Source organism: Ammospiza caudacuta, chromosome 27 (assembly GCF_027887145.1).
Source record: "Ammospiza caudacuta isolate bAmmCau1 chromosome 27, bAmmCau1.pri, whole genome shotgun sequence".
Taxonomy (NCBI): domain Eukaryota; kingdom Metazoa; phylum Chordata; class Aves; order Passeriformes; family Passerellidae; genus Ammospiza; species Ammospiza caudacuta.
In genome coordinates, this window is record NC_080619.1 from 1,450,216 (window position 1) to 1,470,094 (window position 19,879).

At 44.8% G+C, this 19,879-nt stretch overlaps 1 protein-coding gene across 5 annotated transcripts in view; it reads right to left on the reverse strand.

Annotated features, from left to right (window-relative positions):
- Positions 1-17,082, reverse strand: part of TLK2 (tousled like kinase 2) — a 42,979-nt gene extending 25,897 nt beyond the window's left edge. The window contains exons 1-7 of one of the 5 annotated variants that reach the window (XM_058820443.1): positions 16,659-17,082; positions 14,743-14,828; positions 12,937-13,002; positions 6,234-6,305; positions 3,775-3,844; positions 2,729-2,772; positions 1,551-1,646 (exon numbers count right to left, since the gene is read on the reverse strand). In XM_058820443.1, coding sequence (XP_058676426.1) covers positions 1,551-1,646; positions 2,729-2,772; positions 3,775-3,844; positions 6,234-6,305; positions 12,937-13,002; positions 14,743-14,823 — 429 coding nt within the window. In that variant the 5' untranslated portion in view covers positions 14,824-14,828; positions 16,659-17,082. Of the gene's footprint in view, positions 1-1,550; positions 1,647-2,728; positions 2,773-3,774; positions 3,845-6,233; positions 6,306-12,936; positions 13,003-14,742; positions 14,832-16,658 lie in introns of all 5 variants that reach the window. The other 4 variants (XM_058820442.1, XM_058820446.1, XM_058820445.1 and 1 more) reach the window with 4 other exon arrangements.
- Positions 17,083-19,879: the final 2,797 nt, after the last annotated feature.

Here is a 19,879-nt window from a genome sequence, read left to right on the forward strand (position 1 = left end):
CTGAGGCCATTACAATTCCTCTGCAAGTTCTGACTGCAGAAATTTTCCAGTACAGTACAGATAAATTCAGATCTGGAGGAGGTTTGTATCATGTGAAAGACATTGTAACACTCTGCTTCGTTCCAAGATCATTACTAACACCTGTAATGGGTAAGACTCAATGTCCTCCAATTTTCACTCATCCCCTCCTTTTTTTGGGGATTAGATCAAAGCGTTGACATTCAGTTTGTAAGAAGAGGACAGATCTTGTAAAGGCCCAGAATAGTTTGTTGTGAATAAGAAACATCACGGGTTCAGCTGGAAGAGGAAAGAGCAGCAGATAAGCACCTGTGTAAGGAGAGAGACAAACTGGCCTGGCTGAAACTAACTGCAACATCAGTATTCATCAGAAACACTCCATTCAACTTTTACCTACTCAACACATAAAAGCATAGAAGAAGAAAACCACAGGAAGAATCCACTTGTTCCATTGTGGGTTATCTAATCTGCTGGAATTGTCCCAAATCCCTCACACATCTGCAACATTCAGAGATGCTATTTTTTCATTAACTTCTCTTTAAAGAGATGTATTAGTGAATTGATAAATGATAGCATGAAAGTCCATTCAATTAATAAGATCTATTTTAATTTTTAGAAACATTAAAAAGTATCTAGAAGTGTACATGAAGCTCTCCCTTCAAGCAGCATTACAAACCTTCTGAAATCTATCAACACATGGAATTCTGAGCAGTGTTTAGTGTTGAGGTTTAGTTCAGTACATTCAGCAAAGGTCTCTGCAGAATAATGTAATCACTACAGACTTTGCATTTGGCTTTGGGAATCCCAACTTTCCCACAATGTCTCCAGTCTTTGTGACACTCAATAAATGCTGAACATTTTTAAAGAGGGGCCCAGCCAACACTAAAGCCCAGGCAACAGAGCCTCTGAATACTGCTTTGCTAGTTGCAACAATTTTTTTAGCTGCTCTGTCCTAAAATGGTTTAAAAACACATGTTACTTCTTCACATCCAGACCTCACAGAAATGTTGCAAGTAAAGTGGAATTACATGCCAAAAACCAGCACCAGCTGGGCATGTACACACACGTCTCTGGAAGCTTTTGCTAATGCCCCTTGCAAGTCATGTGCACACGAACAGAAGTAAAAGGCCTTCCCAAAATAATTATGGTGGGCACATTGTTAAAGATACCCAAGGGGTCCAATCAAAATCGGAATAGCCCCGTAGTGCTGCACAAACACACAACATACTCCCGACTCCATGGAGTTCATGAGCTACAATGGAATAAAGGGTAACTAACAGGTCAGTTCCACCTTTATTAAGGACTGACATCCCTCTGTACTCAGGCAGCATGTTAGAAACATTCATCCTGTACAACTTAAGCTCAGATATTCATGACAGCTATGGCTGGACTAGCTGCTGTCCCAGGGTCCTAGACATGGTTTCGCTCTCAGAACCACTCACCAAGAGACAGAACCTTGTATTACCTGTCTGAAGCATGGCCACCAAGTTAACCGATGCCAGGCCACCAAGTGTGTCCCCAAGAACACTCACCGGCAAGGGGTTGGACAGGGAATGCTGCGGAGAGGATCTGGCGACAGGCGGCACACTTCTACCAGGACTGGTTCCTGGGCCACTGCCCCCAGCAAACTGGGCACACAAACAGATTTCATCATCAGGATTTCCACAGAGATACTACATTTAACCAAAATTAACACAGACAAAAGAAATACATTCACCTTAAAAATGAAGCTGCAAAGGCTTCAGGGAATAGTTTACATAAACTGAAGATAAGTTAAGAGGAAAACCTTAACAGTTCACAGAGCTTCCAAAATAACTGAAGTACCTAAAACAAACACTTGTATTTTCACTAAGTACATTTTCCTTCATAACTCAAAAAGATATAAACCTGAATGCTTGGCCATAGATCAGTTATTTACTCTCTGGAATTAGGAAGCCCATTCCCTGTGAAGAGACTGATGTGTCTGATGTGCACCACAGGAGTGGTAGGAAATGTTCATCTCCACTGAAGCACCTGTGCCAGTCAATGTTGAGAGGCAGAAGAGGTAAGGAGCTGGGGAACTGCTCCAGTTGGTACAGAAACTCCTACAGGGTACTGCTCATAAAAAAATTTACCTGGGAAAGAAGTAAGCACTAATAAGCACTTAATTTCTGACTCTAAGTTACTCCATAAAATAAAGAATAAACTTAAGAGAAAAGCTACAGCTCTGGATTGTGCAGACCTAGAAAAGTTTCAGATATTACGCACTGCGAAAAGAATACTGATTTTAGAATGTCCATCACTGTTTTGGGGAGGGGTTTGGCCCCTATGGCACCAGCCTCCCATGAGAAGTTTTTCTTAAGAGGGAACCCTGGAAACAACTTCCCACTCCAATCAGCAGGTTTGTGCAGGTGGGCTCTTTTTCAACTCTGGATCCTTATCAAAACTGTTTGCAAACCTAGAGATATCCTCAACTGAGATAAAGGTTCCAATGGAAATCAACCTTAAACCTACACTTAAATGAAAAAAATGCCTTATCAACTGTTCAACTAACTGTTAATTTAAAAATACATTTCTTCATATCCTCTGCCTAATCAGATCTGAGCATATCAGGTTGACATCACCAAACCATGATCCCAATGACAGATCAGTAACACGTCACATCACAAATTTCTATTCAGATTTTGCAAAATGTGAATTAAGGCAGATTTGTCAATGATAAGATTCTTACCTCAAAATAATCACTAATTTTATGTCCTCTAGGAGTGCCTTTCCCTAAAAAGGAAAGCAAAGAACTAAAATAAGAGTTGTACTTTAGAGAAGTTACCATGCCATCTTAAAAATCTCCTCCTACATTTTGACACTCCTTTTCCTGTTCAGTGCAACACCTATCACAACAAAGCTTCCGCATAACAAAAACCCGCCCCAGGGTGACAGCCCTTGTGCTGTTTTTGGGAGGCTCTACAGTTGACAATTCAATTAACTCTCAATTCCAAACACGTCAGATCCAATCAAACAGCATTTGCACTTGCTGAAGTACTTAGAAAACACTGAAGGTCTTGACTGTTGCATAGGTTCCCCAAAATTTCCTTCAAGATAAGGAGAGAGCAAAGGGTACTTTTACTCCTCCACCTTCAGCTAAATTACTGCATATTAGATCTCTCACAAGCATTCCTGTAAGAGTTTGAGAGATAATTAGCAGTGGCTTAACATCAGCTCATTAAAACCTAGTCCTTTTTTCTTACTATCACATTATCAAAGCAGTCCTGTCAACACAATTCTCATTACTTTCTTGTTGAAGAATGAAAGAACTCAAAATCCGCCCCTCTGCCCATTTGCTTGAAAATGTGAACTTGGATTGAACACACCAGGTTTTCCACTCAGGACAGCACTGCCAGCTTAGGCACAACTTATTCCTGATTTGTCATGGTGAAAAAGGCAGACACGTGTCTTGGAAAGCAATACAGTATTCAGAAGTCTGGCTGCTGTATACATAGTGACACAGGACCAAAACAGAACTTGGGAGCAGAATATGAAACCTCTGGGCAGCCTGTCCCATAAAAATGCAAAAGTTTGTGCAAGTAAACCAAGTATTTTCCTGCCAATAAGGGTAACAAGGCTCCCAGAAGAGAACACACCATCATGGAGTAGTTTATAACAAGCTGCCTGACACACCCTTGAGAAGAGCCATTAGTTTCCTAGGACACTGCCTGTGCGCATTGTGCCCAAGTTACCAAGCAAGCAGCAATCCCATGGCAGGGTGGCAGCATGAATTACCTTGGCTGGTCTCGTAGGCTTCTGCTTTCCTCTTCCTATTCCGCTGGTCATTCTGCTTTTTCTCAGGAGTCTGTTAAACAATACTTCAAAATTAACATTACTGCAGTTATTCCAAGATTTAAAGAAAATGTCCAAACACAATGACCTGTTCCATATCCCCAGTGGCCATTTCATTTCTCTGGTTAATTTCTTTCTGTTGCTGGTACTTAAAGAAACAACTGCTCTCAAAGAGTTGCTACCTTCTCATAGATGTGTTGCAGAGGGAGAGAATGTGGTTAACAAGAAGGTAATTTAGTTTTTCTATTTTAGCTGCTGCAAGCCAGTGACCTTACAGGGTTAGCAGAGCAAGCTCAACATTTATAAAGACCTATGTAAACCCCTTCAAGGTGATCACAGTACTGGTACAAGGGGAATAATGATGAGAGGTTTAAGTACTGACATCCAAATCTGCAGTCCAATCACAGTCTCTAAAGCCAATTCACTTTGCCTGCAGGTAATGCTTCTTCTCAAAGCCCACTGCAGATGGCTGCAAGAACTATCCCAGGACAGCAGGCAAGACAAAGCTGTTACAGATGCAGCCATTCACCTAGACTTCTGTTTGCTCCTCACCAGCTCTCATTAAAGTCATGGGTCAGGTGCATGTGCCATTTCTGTGAGCACCCAGAGACCTGATGGGCAGCTGATCAGTGGATTTATGCATGATCAATTTATTTATGCACAGGCACAACATAGAGCACAGCTGACAGGCCTGAGGGCTCCAGAAGTGTCATGCCTATCTGTCTGTATGAGGCTAGCAAGCCTAAACATGAGAATGGAGGAGACTCTGGTGCTTTCCCCATCACCAGGATCACATCTGTGGCCAAACCTGCTGAAGACATTGGGAAGCACTGCTGGAAGCAGCTCATTGAGGTTGCTGGAAAGAGATGTCTTGTCATTCTCATTACCACTGTCATTTTAAAATTGCCCCAAATAATTCCCAAGCTGTATGTTCTCCAGTCACTGCAGCCACCACTGAACTATAGCCTGGGGGCAGGGAGAAAAACACTGTGCAAAACAGCTCTGGGGGAGGGAAAGCCATGGCCAGAGAATCTATGGTAAATCTAAGTTTCATGCTCTTTGGAAACCCAAATCTCAAGTACCCTCTTTAAAGATCTCTACCAAAAGACTTGCTCATACTGAGCATAGAAATCAATCTCCTTCCTTTAGTAGGACAAAAAGGAAAAAGGCAAATCTAAACCTGGCTGTGTGTTCCCAGTGGGTGCTGGACACCTACAGCCCCATGTTACCAGCTGGGCATTCACAGACAGGGATGTTTTGGTAAGACGATGGAGGGCATGTTAAGACAAAGGTGGTTATTGTGTCTGCAAGGTACATTTTTAGAATGAGGGTACTGAAAACTCCAAAACTACCTAGAGACTTGCTGCTGCAGCCCCTCTATGAGTAAAAGTCAGAGCCATTGCCTCCTCAGTGTCTAGTGAAGAGCAGCTCCTGAACAGCGTTGGCGTGACTGTAACACCACAGGCTCCATTACAGCCTCCATGGAGCTGTGAGCATATTAATGAGAATCAGTTTAAGTTGTTTTTCCATTCAAGTACTTACATAATAAAAATGACACACAACATTATCTCTTACAGACTGAAAAAGCAAGGAATGGGAGATTCGAATACGTCAGCTTGGTCAATTTATATCTCTCCACAGAAGTACATTAAAAAGAAAAACAATTAAAAGAATGAATACTCAGATTTTCACTATTAACTACTCTTTATGGAGTTTAAGATACTGCATCCCTAAAATCCCCTCATAACAGTACTGCCATATAATAGAGGGAAATATGACCCAAAACTTACCTGGTAACTATGGGGGAAGTTCATAAGAAATGCATAAGAAAATGCACTTTCATTTGAGGTTTTGGTTTACTAACACAGAATTTTAGGATAAAATTAGATTTAGATTTTAGAATAAAAATCCAAAGACAATTCATTTTGCTGCTTTGATGAGCATTTTGAAATAGTTAATCCTAAAGAAGTGAGACTAACCATAGACAAAGCATCAATTTTCACCTCCCCACACTTCCACAGAGTAATGCACAAAATGCTCTGCCTTGTACAGGCTTAGGCAAAGTCACATTTTTTGATAGATATGGCAAACTTTTCCATTAATGCTCTCTGGCTTTTTATGTGTATCCAAAAATGTATCCCAATGAGCTGAACACAGTTTCCCAAACTGAGCTTTTACAAATGCTGTGTTTGGGATTAGGTAAAACCTTCCTGGAATGGTGGGAAGCTTCAAGGAGGAGCTTCACAGAGAAGTTGAAAGCCTGCAGGGTCAAGCTAAATACTTCCCTGGTCCCTTTCACTCTCCAAACTAAGACTGTCACTGATTCTCACAATTTCTTCCATGCTTTGAGATGGATCATGTTCACCTTAAACCCAACTACCCAAGCAGTTGTGCCTGCTTACCTCCAACTCTTTATCACTCAGAGAGCCCACGCTGCACAAGCTCTGGTTGGAAGACTCACTATTTAACGGACCCTAGTGAGAAGCAAGCAAAGACTGTTAGAAACAACTTCCCTACAAGGCAGACCCATCCTAAAAATCACTCAATCTCTGGGCTAACTACAGTTACAACAGCACCATGGATCAAACTCCTAGACAGGGGATGGGGCACTAAGATGCTTCAGAAGATATTTGCAGCAGGACAGTTGGATTGTTCGGCATTTTTTTCCTCAGGATAATGATCCAACTTTTGGAGTATTTCTGCATCAGTTCATTTCCTAACTGGTCTATTTACCCACATCCACAAAATAGCCAAGGTGGTATTTTGAGAAGCCTAAGGCTTGAGGAAGAAAACCTAAATTTGTTGAGTAGCAGGAGTTCCAAGCTTAGCTCTCCAGGCAAGCATCTGCTTGACCCTGAGCTAAGCATTTAGATGCATCCTCATCTGGCAAGCCAGCTATTACTGTTATCAGATGCTGGCCCTACCATTGATTTAAATGTGTCATTTTATGCTTTTTTCAACACTAGGAAAGTGAACAAGTGAAACTTGTGTTAAGAGCAGTACAACTGGCACCCATAACACAACCTTTCCCACTTGGCTATTTTATGGACCCATGTGTGACCTGCCCATAGAGCAGCTGCTCCCACCAGGCCAAAGCAGAAACTCACGAGACCAGAAAAAGATTTACCAAAATTGTAACCAGGTACCTCAAGAGTCTGCTGCATCTTTTCAGGCTCTGCTGGATACACATCTGCATTTTTACATATCCAAGTAGTTTGAAAATTATTTAAGATCTCTAATAAAACCGGTTTTAAAAGGAAAAAGTGAATCATGCAAAGTCACTGTGTTTTATCCTGACACAAGAGTATCTTCCTACAGATCTAACTTAAGAAATTAAGACAAATTTGACAAAGACGTAAAAACAAGGTTCACAATTAACAATGGAATGTATTAACAGGAAGAATGACATGATAAAGCCACTTCTCAATTAATAACTTGTGAGCATCTTTTCCCAAGATGCATTCTATTTTAGCATTTTTAACTTTGCAGTAACCACTTCCCACCAATCAATCTTTCCTCAAAGCAAAGCCACTTCTCATTATACACTTGAGCAGAAGCCTCAAGTGGTGGAGTGGAGGAGAAGCCTTAACACCACAGAGAAACCCCACTCTAGATAATCTAATTTTTTACTAGATCAGTTCTCTCTCCCCTGTTTAAGGGCCAAACACCACTATCAAATTGTGACATAATCTAGCTATTACTAACCTAAATTCCCAAGCAGGCATGTGCTGAAAGTAGACATTTACCTTCTGTGTTCACTGTGAGTGTAAATATCAAATTCAGTTCTCCTAAAACAACATGCTCAGTTGCTTAAAAAAAAAAAAAAAAAAAAAACCCAACACCTGAATAGCTCAAGAAGCTGAACATTTAGGATTCCCTTAAGGAAAAATTGCAGGTTTACATTCTTTAAGCCATACTATTATCCCTTCAAGGGATCACACAAATAGCTCAGGACCAGAAAAAATGTTTCACTTCATCTCTTCAGCAATAGTTTCTTTTAAGCAAAACAACAAGCTCCTTACCACCCAATGTGATGGCTCACAAATATTATAGGTACAACTCTTGGTTATTCCAGGAATAATACTCCTGGGCCAACAGGACCTAACAGAAGTGCCAACATTAACCTTAGCTACGTCCACATGAAAGCCTCACTGCTAAAAAAATTGTAAAATCTTATGGCAAGTGGCAACAGAAAGTAAATGCTTTCACTCATGAAAAAAACTTGTTTATAAACTGCACAAATGCTGCTCTCCAAAATCTGTCTGTTCTCTCAGGAGCTCCAACCCCAACAACACATCCGAGGCACCAATCAACCTTCTGTGCCAGGTGAGAACTTTGTAAGATACAGGAGCTTCTCTCCAAATGAGTGTTTGCTGGGCTCACACTGGGCTTCTGACATGATAAAGATGAAAGTGAAAGTTGTTTCCACATTTGCTTAAATCTTGCTGTCTCCATTTTGAAGATGGATAGCAAATGACAGGAGCAGCTGTTTCAAAAACACCACATTTGAACTTTCCATGAACATTATGATTGAAGGGGAACATCAGTGGCATACACAGGACAACTCTTCTGCAAGGCCCCTGTATTCTGGGGATCACCTGGAAAATAAACTGATGGGGCCACTTATAGCTAAAAATTATACTAACACTTTTTGCAGAAATACAAGTTTATCTTGTTCAAGAAATCCACTCAGTTTGCACCTTAATGTAAAGTTCTGGGATGCAAGCAGCTGGAAAAATGCCTAATACAAAATCCACAATGTTTTTCTTACTTCCAGTACTACGAGTACCTGCACTGACTACCCTGCATTGGAAATTTTTAGCTCTACCAGCTGGAATCAAAACCATGTCTCACATCAATAAAAGAGGAGTTCAATGCTGGTCAGATTCTTGACCAGAAACCCCCCACCCCTTTTTTTTTTCTTTATTTCAAATGTTCCTCTAGAACCTACACTGATGATGTGGTAAAACTCAACTCAGTGCAGTAGCAGAAAGGGTGAAAACGAACCAACTTCTTCATTAGGGAACTGGAACAGAACAGCTTGTCATTGTCTACAGGTATCCAGCAATTTCACTGTCACGTGTATTGATTTATGAACAAATGCATAATTAATTCTTTGTAGACATGTTTTGACCCATGCAATGGAGCAAATGCATCATTTTGCTTTTCCCCTGCTCACATTTAAGAGGACCTTCCATTGACACTTTTCTTAGTCTAAAGGATAAGACCTTTACAGACAAGAGCTGAACTTGGCAAAGTTGGCAAAAAGTCTTGTTTTGAAGTATTTTGGCTATGGAAACCCAAATTATTCACTAGAATGTGCTGTACTCAAAGCAACAAAGATGCAATACCTAGGATGTTTCAGGAACATGGCCTCGTGCTCAGTTGCACCTCTCCTCATGTAATATGTCAAGATAAAGGAAAAGCAAGTTTTCCTGATTATCCAGATAACATGGGGTTATGTGTAAAATTAGGTGTCAGCTGGTTATAGCAACAAGTTTAGGCATGGATGCGACAAACCATATATCTGAGTATGTCCCTTCAGCTAACAGTCAGTTAGTGCATCTATAAAAAATGCTTCAAATTTATATTTTAGCATTCCTGACTGTTTATATTTCACTCAGCAACTGACCTGGGATAAACGTTCAATACTTAATTTAGCATACAATTTTTAAGTGGACATGACACAGAAGGAATTGAAGGAATGAACATGAATTTTGAAAAAAAACCCTGAAGTAAACAAAGAACATTAACATGAGTATATTGCCAGGGAAGTAGCAGGGTGCATATTAGCACATAATATACATGCAATAGTTTATACAGATAAGGCTCATGAATTTTATTCCAGAAGTTATCTGATTTTTCTAGCACAGACCACTTTGGGATAATACTGCACTTCTCTGCTCTTACTTCTAGCCCACTCATCCACTGTGCCCTGTCAGGGCAATTGGTGATGGGACTCAGCAAAAATTCAAAATACGTGGGTCATCTGAAACAAGCTAATAGTACCTATAGTGTTTACCCAAATGACAAGCACAAGAACAGCACACACTTCCTCCTCCACAAGGAATTTCTCTCCAAGATAAGCTGGCATGCTTTTTTCCCTGGTGATTCACCTATCAACTGCTGCTTCAAAGTCTGTGACCTACCTATGCACAATAAAGCCTCCATGTTAAGAATTGGATGCAACAGCAGCAGGCACTTTGAAGACTCCTACTCAAGAGGCAAGAATATAAAATCTGGCCAGTCACAGGAGCTGGTTCGTCATTTCTCCCTTTGCCAGAGCCCCTGGAAAGCCCACAGTGAGGCTTCAATGGCTGAGACTTCCAAAGAAACAACTTATCCTGCTAATAGCTCCCACCAGATCATCTAGAACAACACCAAGCAGACTCAGCCCCCCTTACCATTTCTGCCTCCCATGACTTGTACATTTCCACAGCCTCCCCAACTTCCCAGAAATGATCCATCACTCCACAACTCAAACTGGGCAGTCTCCATTTTGTGCTCTCCAATTCCTCGTACCGAAAAGGAGCTCTAGGAATTCCAGCTGCCTAGCCAGAGTCTCCAACACAGGCTTACAGCAACATGCACAGCAAAATTTTCTTGCTGTCCAAATGAAGGAGACATGGAGATAGACATGCTTCACTACCTCAAGCCAGGATAACCAAGTTCCTCTGAATTCTGTAGCAGATCAATGGATTTCAAAGGCAAAGAGCCAATCCTTCGTTCCACTAAAGACTAGTGCTGACTCCACACAGGTTTACACCAAAGTGAAATGGTCAAATGGCTCTACAGTTACTCTGGTGTAGTGCTACTATGTCAGGTTTAATTAACATATTCTTATCTTATTTCAAGCATCATGTAAGTATGAGAATTACAACCTACTTCTTAGCTAGACATTTAGAAAAGCTCAGTATTACTGCTGATAATGAAATCCCTGAATCACTGAGGTCTTTTTGCCACGAGAAGTTAATCTACTCTCAGATGTTCACAGGTAACCCCCACTCTATCAGATGGGCAAGTAGATTTGCAGCAGGATTTGCTTGGCTTCCATTATGCTTCGAGAGTTCTCTAGGATTGGAAAGATGGTATTTTTATTTTACTGATGGCAAACTGGACAGAAGGGTCACGCGACTCATCCTAACCCTCAGCTTAGGAGCAGAAATAGGACTGAGATCTGACAACTATTTCTGGGCTCTAGCAGCCAGACAACACATTTGAAGTAATGTTGCACACAGAAGCATCCAAACAATTTTCAAGTATCTGGCATAAAGTCCTGGCACACTCTGCAGGAGCTGCAAAACTCAATTCTAAGTTTTACAACTCTTATTAACTGGTTCTTCTCATGGCCTATGACACCTGTTGGGCACCACCACTGAGCAGCACCACTTCCCTCCAAGGAAGATATGATTATCCTCAAACACAAATTCTCCACATGGTAACCTTGCTGCTAAAACTATTGCTGAGTACATCACAGAACTGGAGTTGCTGAAGCGATCAAGACTTCAAAAGTTACAGAGAATAAGTAAAAACCAAACTAATCCAAGCAAATACTGTTCTTTATGAACAATTCTTTGGCAGCATATATTCTGCATCATTACCTCAGAGCAGGAGGAAAAAGAGCACTAGCTACCAAGACCACGACTTTTTAAACTCTGGCACAGTCAGATGGATCTACAAGATTCCTAGAGCCCAGCTATGCTCCCTAGAAGTACTTCAGCCATTTTAGTTTAACTATAAAAGTGGCACACAGAGCTTGGTTCAGAGATCTTCTGAAAACCAAACTTGTAGAAGACACATGTGCCGCTGTGAGGATCCACCCTGGTTAAGCCTGAGACAGGCTGTGTACAAATACAGGTTCACCCATCACAACTACTAATTTAAATTCTTATCCAGGAAGTCTGTGGAAATGACACAAATCCCTTCAAGTTAACTTGCCTGATATCTTAAAGGCAGCACTCAAATAGGAGAAAGGGAGGTGGAAGATGAGAACAGACAAAATTAAACAATATTATCTAGAGAAACAACTCACATTTTGTCTCCTGGGCCTCCTGACCTAAGGAAAATGTCTAGTCAGCATAATGCCTCATGGGAATATACACTTAGGTTTTCCCAGTATGTAAATATAAACAGGAGCTAAATAAGCAGGAACAGTCAATGTCAGTGTCATGCGTTAATTCAGGGACTTGCTCTGGGAATTTAGTGAAGAATGGCACTTCACCATATGGCAAGAATAGACGTCTAAAGCATCACCAGCTTTATGAAGCTATCTAGTGACATGGGTGAAGCACAGGAGTATAACAGTTGCCTAGAAACATTCCTTGCTCATAAATTTGATTCAATGAATTAACTCCAAGCTTCTAGTGAGATACATTCTTCAGCTACTAAGTAAGAAACTTCATCACAGACTTGCAACAGAATTTTGAGGCTTTTGGAGCTGCAAATGACCTTGGTCATTGGGTTGTGCCTTCAGCTACCACAGGAGGTGACAAGCACACAGTTGTTTCCAAAACAGTTTAGGATTTCTATCCTCTACTGTTGTTACTGGAAAGCTCTTCCACAATCCCATTACTCTGATGGCTAGAAGCTTTTTTCTAGTTTCCAGCCTGAAAACTTGTTCTAGATCAGCTTGCTCTCATTCATACCTCCAAACACTTACAGCTGCTCTTTAACAACACAGATGAACTGTGGGCTTGAAGCTGAAGCTGTATTAAGGTATATACGAATGCTTTCATTTTATACAGGTCCAAAATATACTCTGTGCTGCTAAACATTAAAAAACATTAAATGCTGCTAAACATTAAAGAAAGACTCCATACACAGCAAGATACACCCAGTGGGAGGAAGGCAGGAAGCTCAGTGCAACTGCCTGCTGCCTTCATCCAATCACATCTGAGATGACACTTCTTCCTTTTATGCAATAAACAGCACCAGATACCTTCCATCCCAGGAGGATGGGCCAGGCCCTGCCCCACTAGATGGCACTCACTTACTACATGGTTCTTTCGTTAAACATTTCATTGGAGCCAGCTAAAAATCTCAGCTGAATCACACAAAATTGTATCACAGCTTTCCCAATATATTCCCTTGAAGACAGTGACCTACCAATGCCAGTGCGGAGCATGACGGACGGAGGCTTGGGGGGGTAGGGAGGGAATTTGAAGCACCAACCTGGGAGGGAATGTAGTAGCTGAAATTAATATTGCAACCAAAATTTGCTGCAACATAGTAGAGTCATGCTAATTTATATCAATGGTTGGCTGATCTATTACAAATTAGCAAGAATGCAAGTAAATAAATATATTGTTTGCAATAAGTGTAATACACTTTAACAGTTTACTGGCTAGTACAACGTATAACCCTGTAACAACAGGTAAAAATAAAACTCAGTAACAGAACAGCTTTGCTCAAAGTGAGGTCTCCAACAAATAAGGCTTTTTTCCCTGGATTGCTTTAAAAACAAGTTTTCAGTATTCACCCCTACAGAAAAGGGCACGTACTTTCTGCTCTAAACATATTGGAAACATAATTAAGATTTGCTTTCCTGTATCTCTCAAAGGTTATTCCTTTAAAAGGAAGAGTTCCTAACATTCTTTGTGAAAGCTAAACACATTGGTACTGCTTTAAAGCTATACCAGTGTCTATGCTTTTAGCTGTTCTAGTAAGATGTTTGGGTTTATCTGCACTGGTACAGCTAAAGATTCTGAAGTGACAAAACGGGGGCCAGGAGGCAAGAAACAGGTGATAAAGTACATGAAAAGTTGTAACATTGTATGAAACAAGATCACAGCACAGTAAATGCCATCAACTTTCATGCAATAAAAAGAATTTAATATGTTAGAAGTCTTAAGAGTAGGGAAAAAGATAAAAAATCCCCACACTCTTACTTCAGCAACTGAAATTGTTACCTCTTAACTTCTAGTGTTAATCTTTCTTACAGCTGAGCATTTGGCTTCCTTTTGCTCTCTTCCCAGACTCAACTCTGTCTGAGAGGCAGAGCAGAAAGAAAAGTGAAAATCCAAACAAAACTCTTTCAAGTTTTGAATCACTTTGTGTTTTTCAGAGAAATGCGGCATCTACAAGGTTTTATCTCAAAACAATTTTAAATGGCTTTAGAAAATCATCTAACAATGTGTTGCTTTACCTTCATGTTCAAAATTCAGTATCTCCCTCAAAAATTAACTCATTATCCCTGACCTAGTTTAAAATTAGTTCTGTCACCATTTCATTGCTCAGAAAGTCTGACATTAACACTACCAAGCACCTTGAGAAGTCACAGCTTAATGGCAGGACACGAAGCAATGACACAAGGTTGTTACTCGGGTGCCTTGCTTTAGATAGTGCCTGACCAAGTGGAAGCTGTACATGAGGATAAAGATGGGATTTTATTAGCAGGTTGTGGATCAGACACAGGAGAGCTGCCATGCAAACATTTTTTTGTATGTTCTGTCTGATGGGGTAGAAAATTTTAGCTCCTGCACCCCAGAGAATAGGACTCAATGTTTCAGTTTGGTTATGTGTTGTATCCAACACACAACACTTGAAACTGTATCCCATCAGCAGCCAAATTCAGCTCTCAAAGATGTTATTGGAGAAAGGAAGGGCCAGATGAGATTCCCAGTTCTACAAAGTTGTCATGGAGTGCTTTGGGCACACAAGATGCCATAAGATGGAACAATTCCTAAGAACTTAATTAGAGCCCAAAATCTTCTGTACAACAAAACATCTGCTCAGAGATCCCATTTTCATTCCTCTCTAACATACTTCACAGGTTAGAGCTCAAAACACAACAAGTGACACAGAATTTGTGTGCAAAGAAAAATTATCCATGTAGAAATCAAAAAACCCAATCCAAGCACAAGGCAGGATGGCTAAGCAGTCATAGCTGTCACCACAGGTACTCACACTCACCTTGGCAACCCCAACCCCGGTGAACCTGGCCTCCAGGAGCTCCTGCCTGCGTGGGTCCAGGCTATGCAATTCTTCCATCATTTCTGCTGCTATGGAAGAATAACACTCAGATTATGAAATGCAAGGAAAGACAGAGACATTTAGTACTCCGTGCCACTGACGAAACTTAAGAGTGCCTATTCTGCAGCACAACCATGTAGACAGCATTTTCTTGCAAGAGAAATGCAAGATTACCATGTAGTAACAACATGACTTTGCCACCATATTATAGTATTTAAACCATAACCCTGCTGGAGTTTCCTCTCCTCTGTTGTACCAGCCATTTCAAGATCTCTAAATCCAAGAAACAAATTATGACACATTTTCCCACTGGATGCTTTATTAAAATGAAAACATGGGACCAGAGTGTTATGACTAAAAGCTTCAGAGCTTTTCATCTGTGCTGCATGACTAGAAGAAAAAAAAAGCAACATTCTTTACCCCATAATTTATTTTTGGCCAATCCTGGAAATACTCAAGCTCCATGAACTCAAGATTTCACTGATAACAGCTTTGCTTCTTCCAAGCACAGAATGGGATTATAAGAAGAAAATAACACACAATTAAACCTCTTAATTTACAAGGTAAAGCATCAGATCCTTCTAAAATAGCAGCTTTTACGCCCAAAAGGTACCTGGGGTACCTCTTGGCAACCCAACACTATGGGTGGCCTTATTTGAAGGGTTAAAAATCTACCCTGCATAACTGTGTAAACAGGTTAAAAATCAGGAAATACATAATTCAAATCCTGAACTGAGAAAAAAATGGGACAAAATTCACCATTTATTACAACTGTGAATCACATCTTCCCAACTGCACCAATCAAGTTCATTTCCAGAAATGTCTGTTCCAGTTCCATTTTCTGGACTAAGGTAGAAAAAAATAAAAAGGCCAGAAACAGAAGATAAAGATTTGCTGTGTAAAGAGCATATGCGATGAGGAAAGTTCTTGAAGGGCAGCAAGTGCCCTCTAGAACAGGCAGTGCACAATTGTTCCTTTTATGAACTGTCCATTTTGTCCCTGCTGCTTCCTCCAAACGCTGCGGCTCCAAATCACAGGGGCAAAGTGAATCCATCCGGGGGCATTCTCAACTCCTCTCCCAAATCAGTCCCAACCTTCAAAAACTAACGGGATCCTAAAAGTGGTTATTAAACAACCATATTTCTGCCACGGGCTCTAAAAGCCCAACAAAGCTCTCAGCCCAGTTTTCAAAACAGGAAATCTGAGTAGCGAGGAAAATGACAGACAAGCCGCAAACGCAAAGATGTTCAAGCGCTCCCAGGGTTCTCGTCCATCATGGGGCGACCATCCGCAGGGAATCGCATCCCCACACCGGGATGCTGCTCTGGGGAAGGGGCTGACACAAGTTCCCCCCGCCGGGGGCTGCTCCGGGACCCGTTGCATCCCTCCAGGCAGGGCTAGCATTCCCTCCTGTCCTCCTGGGAGGGGATTTCCAACACCCCTCTCCTACCCACTCGGGACGCAGACGCAGCAGCCGCCAAGCAAGCAGCCTTGCCCCGCTGCCAGCTGCTGCACCGCCTCGGCCTCTTCCTCCTCCCCTCCAGCACCGCCTCAGCCCTCATCCCGAGGCTTCGCAGACCAAGCCCCTCCGCCGCCCCCAGCTCTCACCCCCGCCCGCCAGGCCGGGCCGGGCCGGGCCGGGCCGCGGGGCCTGCGCTGCTCGGTGCCCAGCGAGGGGCCCAGGCCGCGCTGCCGCCGCCCTGGCTCTCAGGCCGCGGCCCTGCAACCGTGACCCGGGCCGCGGTACCAGCCCCCGCCACCGCCTTCCCCGTGGCCGCCCCCACCCACTCTCAGGCCGGTTGGGGACGAGGCGAGAAGTGTCCCCACGCTGCCCCCGCCGCCCCTGGGGGTCTCACCTGGCGCTGCCGCTCCTGCCGCCGCCGCCCGGCCCAGCGCTCCCCGGGCACCGCGCGGATCCCGCCGCCGCCGGGGGCAGGAGCAGCAGCAGGAGGAGGAGGGAGGGAGGGAACCTGCTGCGGCGGCGGCGGCACGGGCGGGAAGAGGAGGCCGGGGGCGGCTCCGCGGCTTGAACCGCGGGCACTGAGGCTGAGAAGGGCGGAGGGGAAGGGTGGCGAGGGGTGGAGAGGGAAGGTTCCGGGCTGGGGGTAGGCCGCGGATCCCCGGCCTCGCGTGAGGGGCCTGGCCGGGCCGGAGCGCGCGCGGGCCGGCGGCGGAAGGACAAAGGCCTCGCGGAAAGACCCGGCGGCCAGGTGGGGCGGGCGGGCGGGGCGGGGGGTGCACGGGGCCGGCGGGCGCGGTGGGGCCGGGGCAGGTGCGGCCCCTCGTCCCTCCCGCCCCGCGGCGCTGGGCCCGGCCCGGCCGATGGGGGCACACGCGCTGGGGAAACCGCGCCGCGTCTCGCGAGACTTGCGCGGCGGGAGGGGGAAGGGGGGTCAGAGGGGGCGTGGCTTGAATGGGGTGGGGCCTGAGGGGGCGGAGGGAGGGGCGGGGGCGGCAGGTGGGGGGGTCAGTGGGGCCGGGGGGTCAGAGCAGGGGGAATGGGCGGGGGTCACACAGGGCAGGGGGGCAGCAGGGATCAGAGTTCTACGGGATCCGGGGTGGGGCTTGGCCCTCATTTGGACCTGCGGCTCAGGGCAGGTCTGAGGGGGCAGGGGGCATGGCAGGTGTCACACAGGTCTGGGGGAGCAGCAAGGGCTCAGGAGGGACCATGGGGTTACAGGATTCGGGGGGGCTGAAGGGGCAGCGGGCTCAAGGGCAGTTCAGATCTAGCTCTGGGATGGGGACAGGCCTGGGGGGCACTGGGGAGTAATAGACGTGTGGGCAGGAAGCAGATGTTCAGAGTCCCGTGGGCTCTGCGGGACTGGGGTGCTAGGCACAAGGCGGGGTTAGAAGGGCCTGGGGGTCAGGGCAGGCCTGGGGGCCGCAGGATGGATGGAGGGTGGTCAGACAGGGCTGAGGGGCAACAGAATGTCAAGGTGGACTATGGGGTCATGGAGGGATGTGGGGGCAGGCACAATGCAGGGCTTGGATCCAGCCTTGGGGTGAGGTCAGGGCTGAGGGTCAGCAAGGTGGGGCAGGGGGTGATCACAGATGGCGGGGCAGCAAGGGGCAGAGGGTGCTGGGGCATGACAGGCACAAGGAGAGGGTCAGATCCAGCCAGGGCCTGGGGGTGGGGCAGGGCTGGCCTAGGGACATGCCACCACCAGGGTAGAAGAGGTTGACCTGCCCCCTGTCCCAGGATACCCCAGAGAGGGAGTGCACGTATGACATCCCACCCCCCAGTTCTTCACCTCCTCTCCAGTCTCCATCTTACACACTCACGAGCAATCTCACTCCCCAAACCACTCTCATCCCCCGGAGTAAAGGGTACAAGGGCACCTCAGCACCCCCAGCTGATCCCCACTCCATCCTTGCCCCCTGGGAACACCACCTGGAATGGGCCGGGCCCCTGGTTCAGGGCTGATCCAGCAGGTATAACATCTGTGAGACACAACCCGCGTGCCTCAGCAGCCCCCAAGACACACTCTCGCCTTTCCAAGGCCAAACTGCCACCACAGTCGGGAAAAGAGGCCTCAAAATGATTAAAGATAGGTCTTGCTCCAGCTGGAATGAAGCAATTCCACTGCAGTTCGTTCGGCTCATTGCAGGCAGCAGGAGCAGGACCCACAGCGCTGCGGCTGTTGCAGCCGCTCGCTCCAAGGCTGAATCAGCTTTCCTAAAAGCAAACAAGCAGGAGAGGATTGTTGGGAGAGGAAGTGGCCAGGCCTGTCCGAGGGGAGGCAGGCGCGGATTAGCAATGGGAGCGGAGGTTCTTCGAGCTCGATAAAGGATTTGCCAGGGCTGGGAACACAGAGGGAGCTCCGTCCCCTCCCCTTCATTGCGTGACATCGAGCGATTTATGACCGAACTGGAGCCGACTAGTTTGGCAAAAGAGACGTGGAGAGGAGCCGGCAGAGCATCGTGGAAAAACTGCTCCTGCAAGGTGATGGGGGAAATTGTGTTATTTTAAAATTGCTAATTTATTGTACTTTGTTAAGTTGCTGCAGCAAATGGCTCTGGGAGTGCTGCCTGCTTGTGCAAGCTGCTTTTCCTGTGCTTTAATCTGTTTTTCTTTCAGTACAAGAGCCACTCCAGTTTCAGCTCCTGCTCTGTAAGTCACATTTTCAGCATGATTAGTGGTAGGAATTTGTAAAATAAATAATTAAATAAATAGTTGTTTGTGTCTGTATTGGGTTGTGTTTTTAAAGAAAAAATCCTGGAGTAAATATTCCATCAGCTGGTAGCTAATTACAGCCATTTGGGGAACGTTAATTAGGACCACTTGCAGTGAACATTGTTCAAGGAGGTTTAAATTTCATTAGTGCATTTCAGTTTGATTTTGGGTGGAGAGGAGTTGTGGAAGCTGTTACACCTAATAAAGGGACTGACTTACTGAACCCTCTAGCTCTTCTGGACTCCACTGCCCTAAGAAACACCTCCAACTCCAAAGGGAGCAGTTCACCCTCTCAGAGTGGACACCAGAATTGGACACCAGTAGCAACCAATCTATGGTACTGTTCCCCACCTTTGTGTTTTAGGGGTTATAGGGGATCATTTTGGGCTAATTTTTCCTGTGGCTTTTGACAACGCCTGATGGGGCCCTTCCTCCTCCTTCTCCATTCATTGCGAGGGACTGCATTGCCAGGTATCACAATGCCATCAGTATTTCCATGTAGGCCACAGAAGAAACTTTTGCTGTCACAGAATCACAGAATGGTTTATGTTGGAAAGGTCCCCAAAGGTCCTGTCCCACGCTCTACCACGGACAGGGACATCTTCCACCAGACCAGGTTGCTCTGAGCCCCATCCAACCCGTTCTTTTACACTTGCAGGGATGGAGCAGCCACAACCTCTGTCATTTCCTGATGGTCGTTTGCTCACTGTCATTTTCCCCAAAATCACAGACCAATGTCCCTCTTTTCCTTCCCTCCAGCAGGACCAAATTCCCAGGAAGAGCCTCCTGGAGAATCCACTGCAGCCAGAAATGTTTTTCTAGACATCCCTTGATGCACCACTGAGTTCCAGGCCTGTCAGAGGGCTCATGGCAACAGCCCTGGGCTCTGCCAGGTCAGGCCAG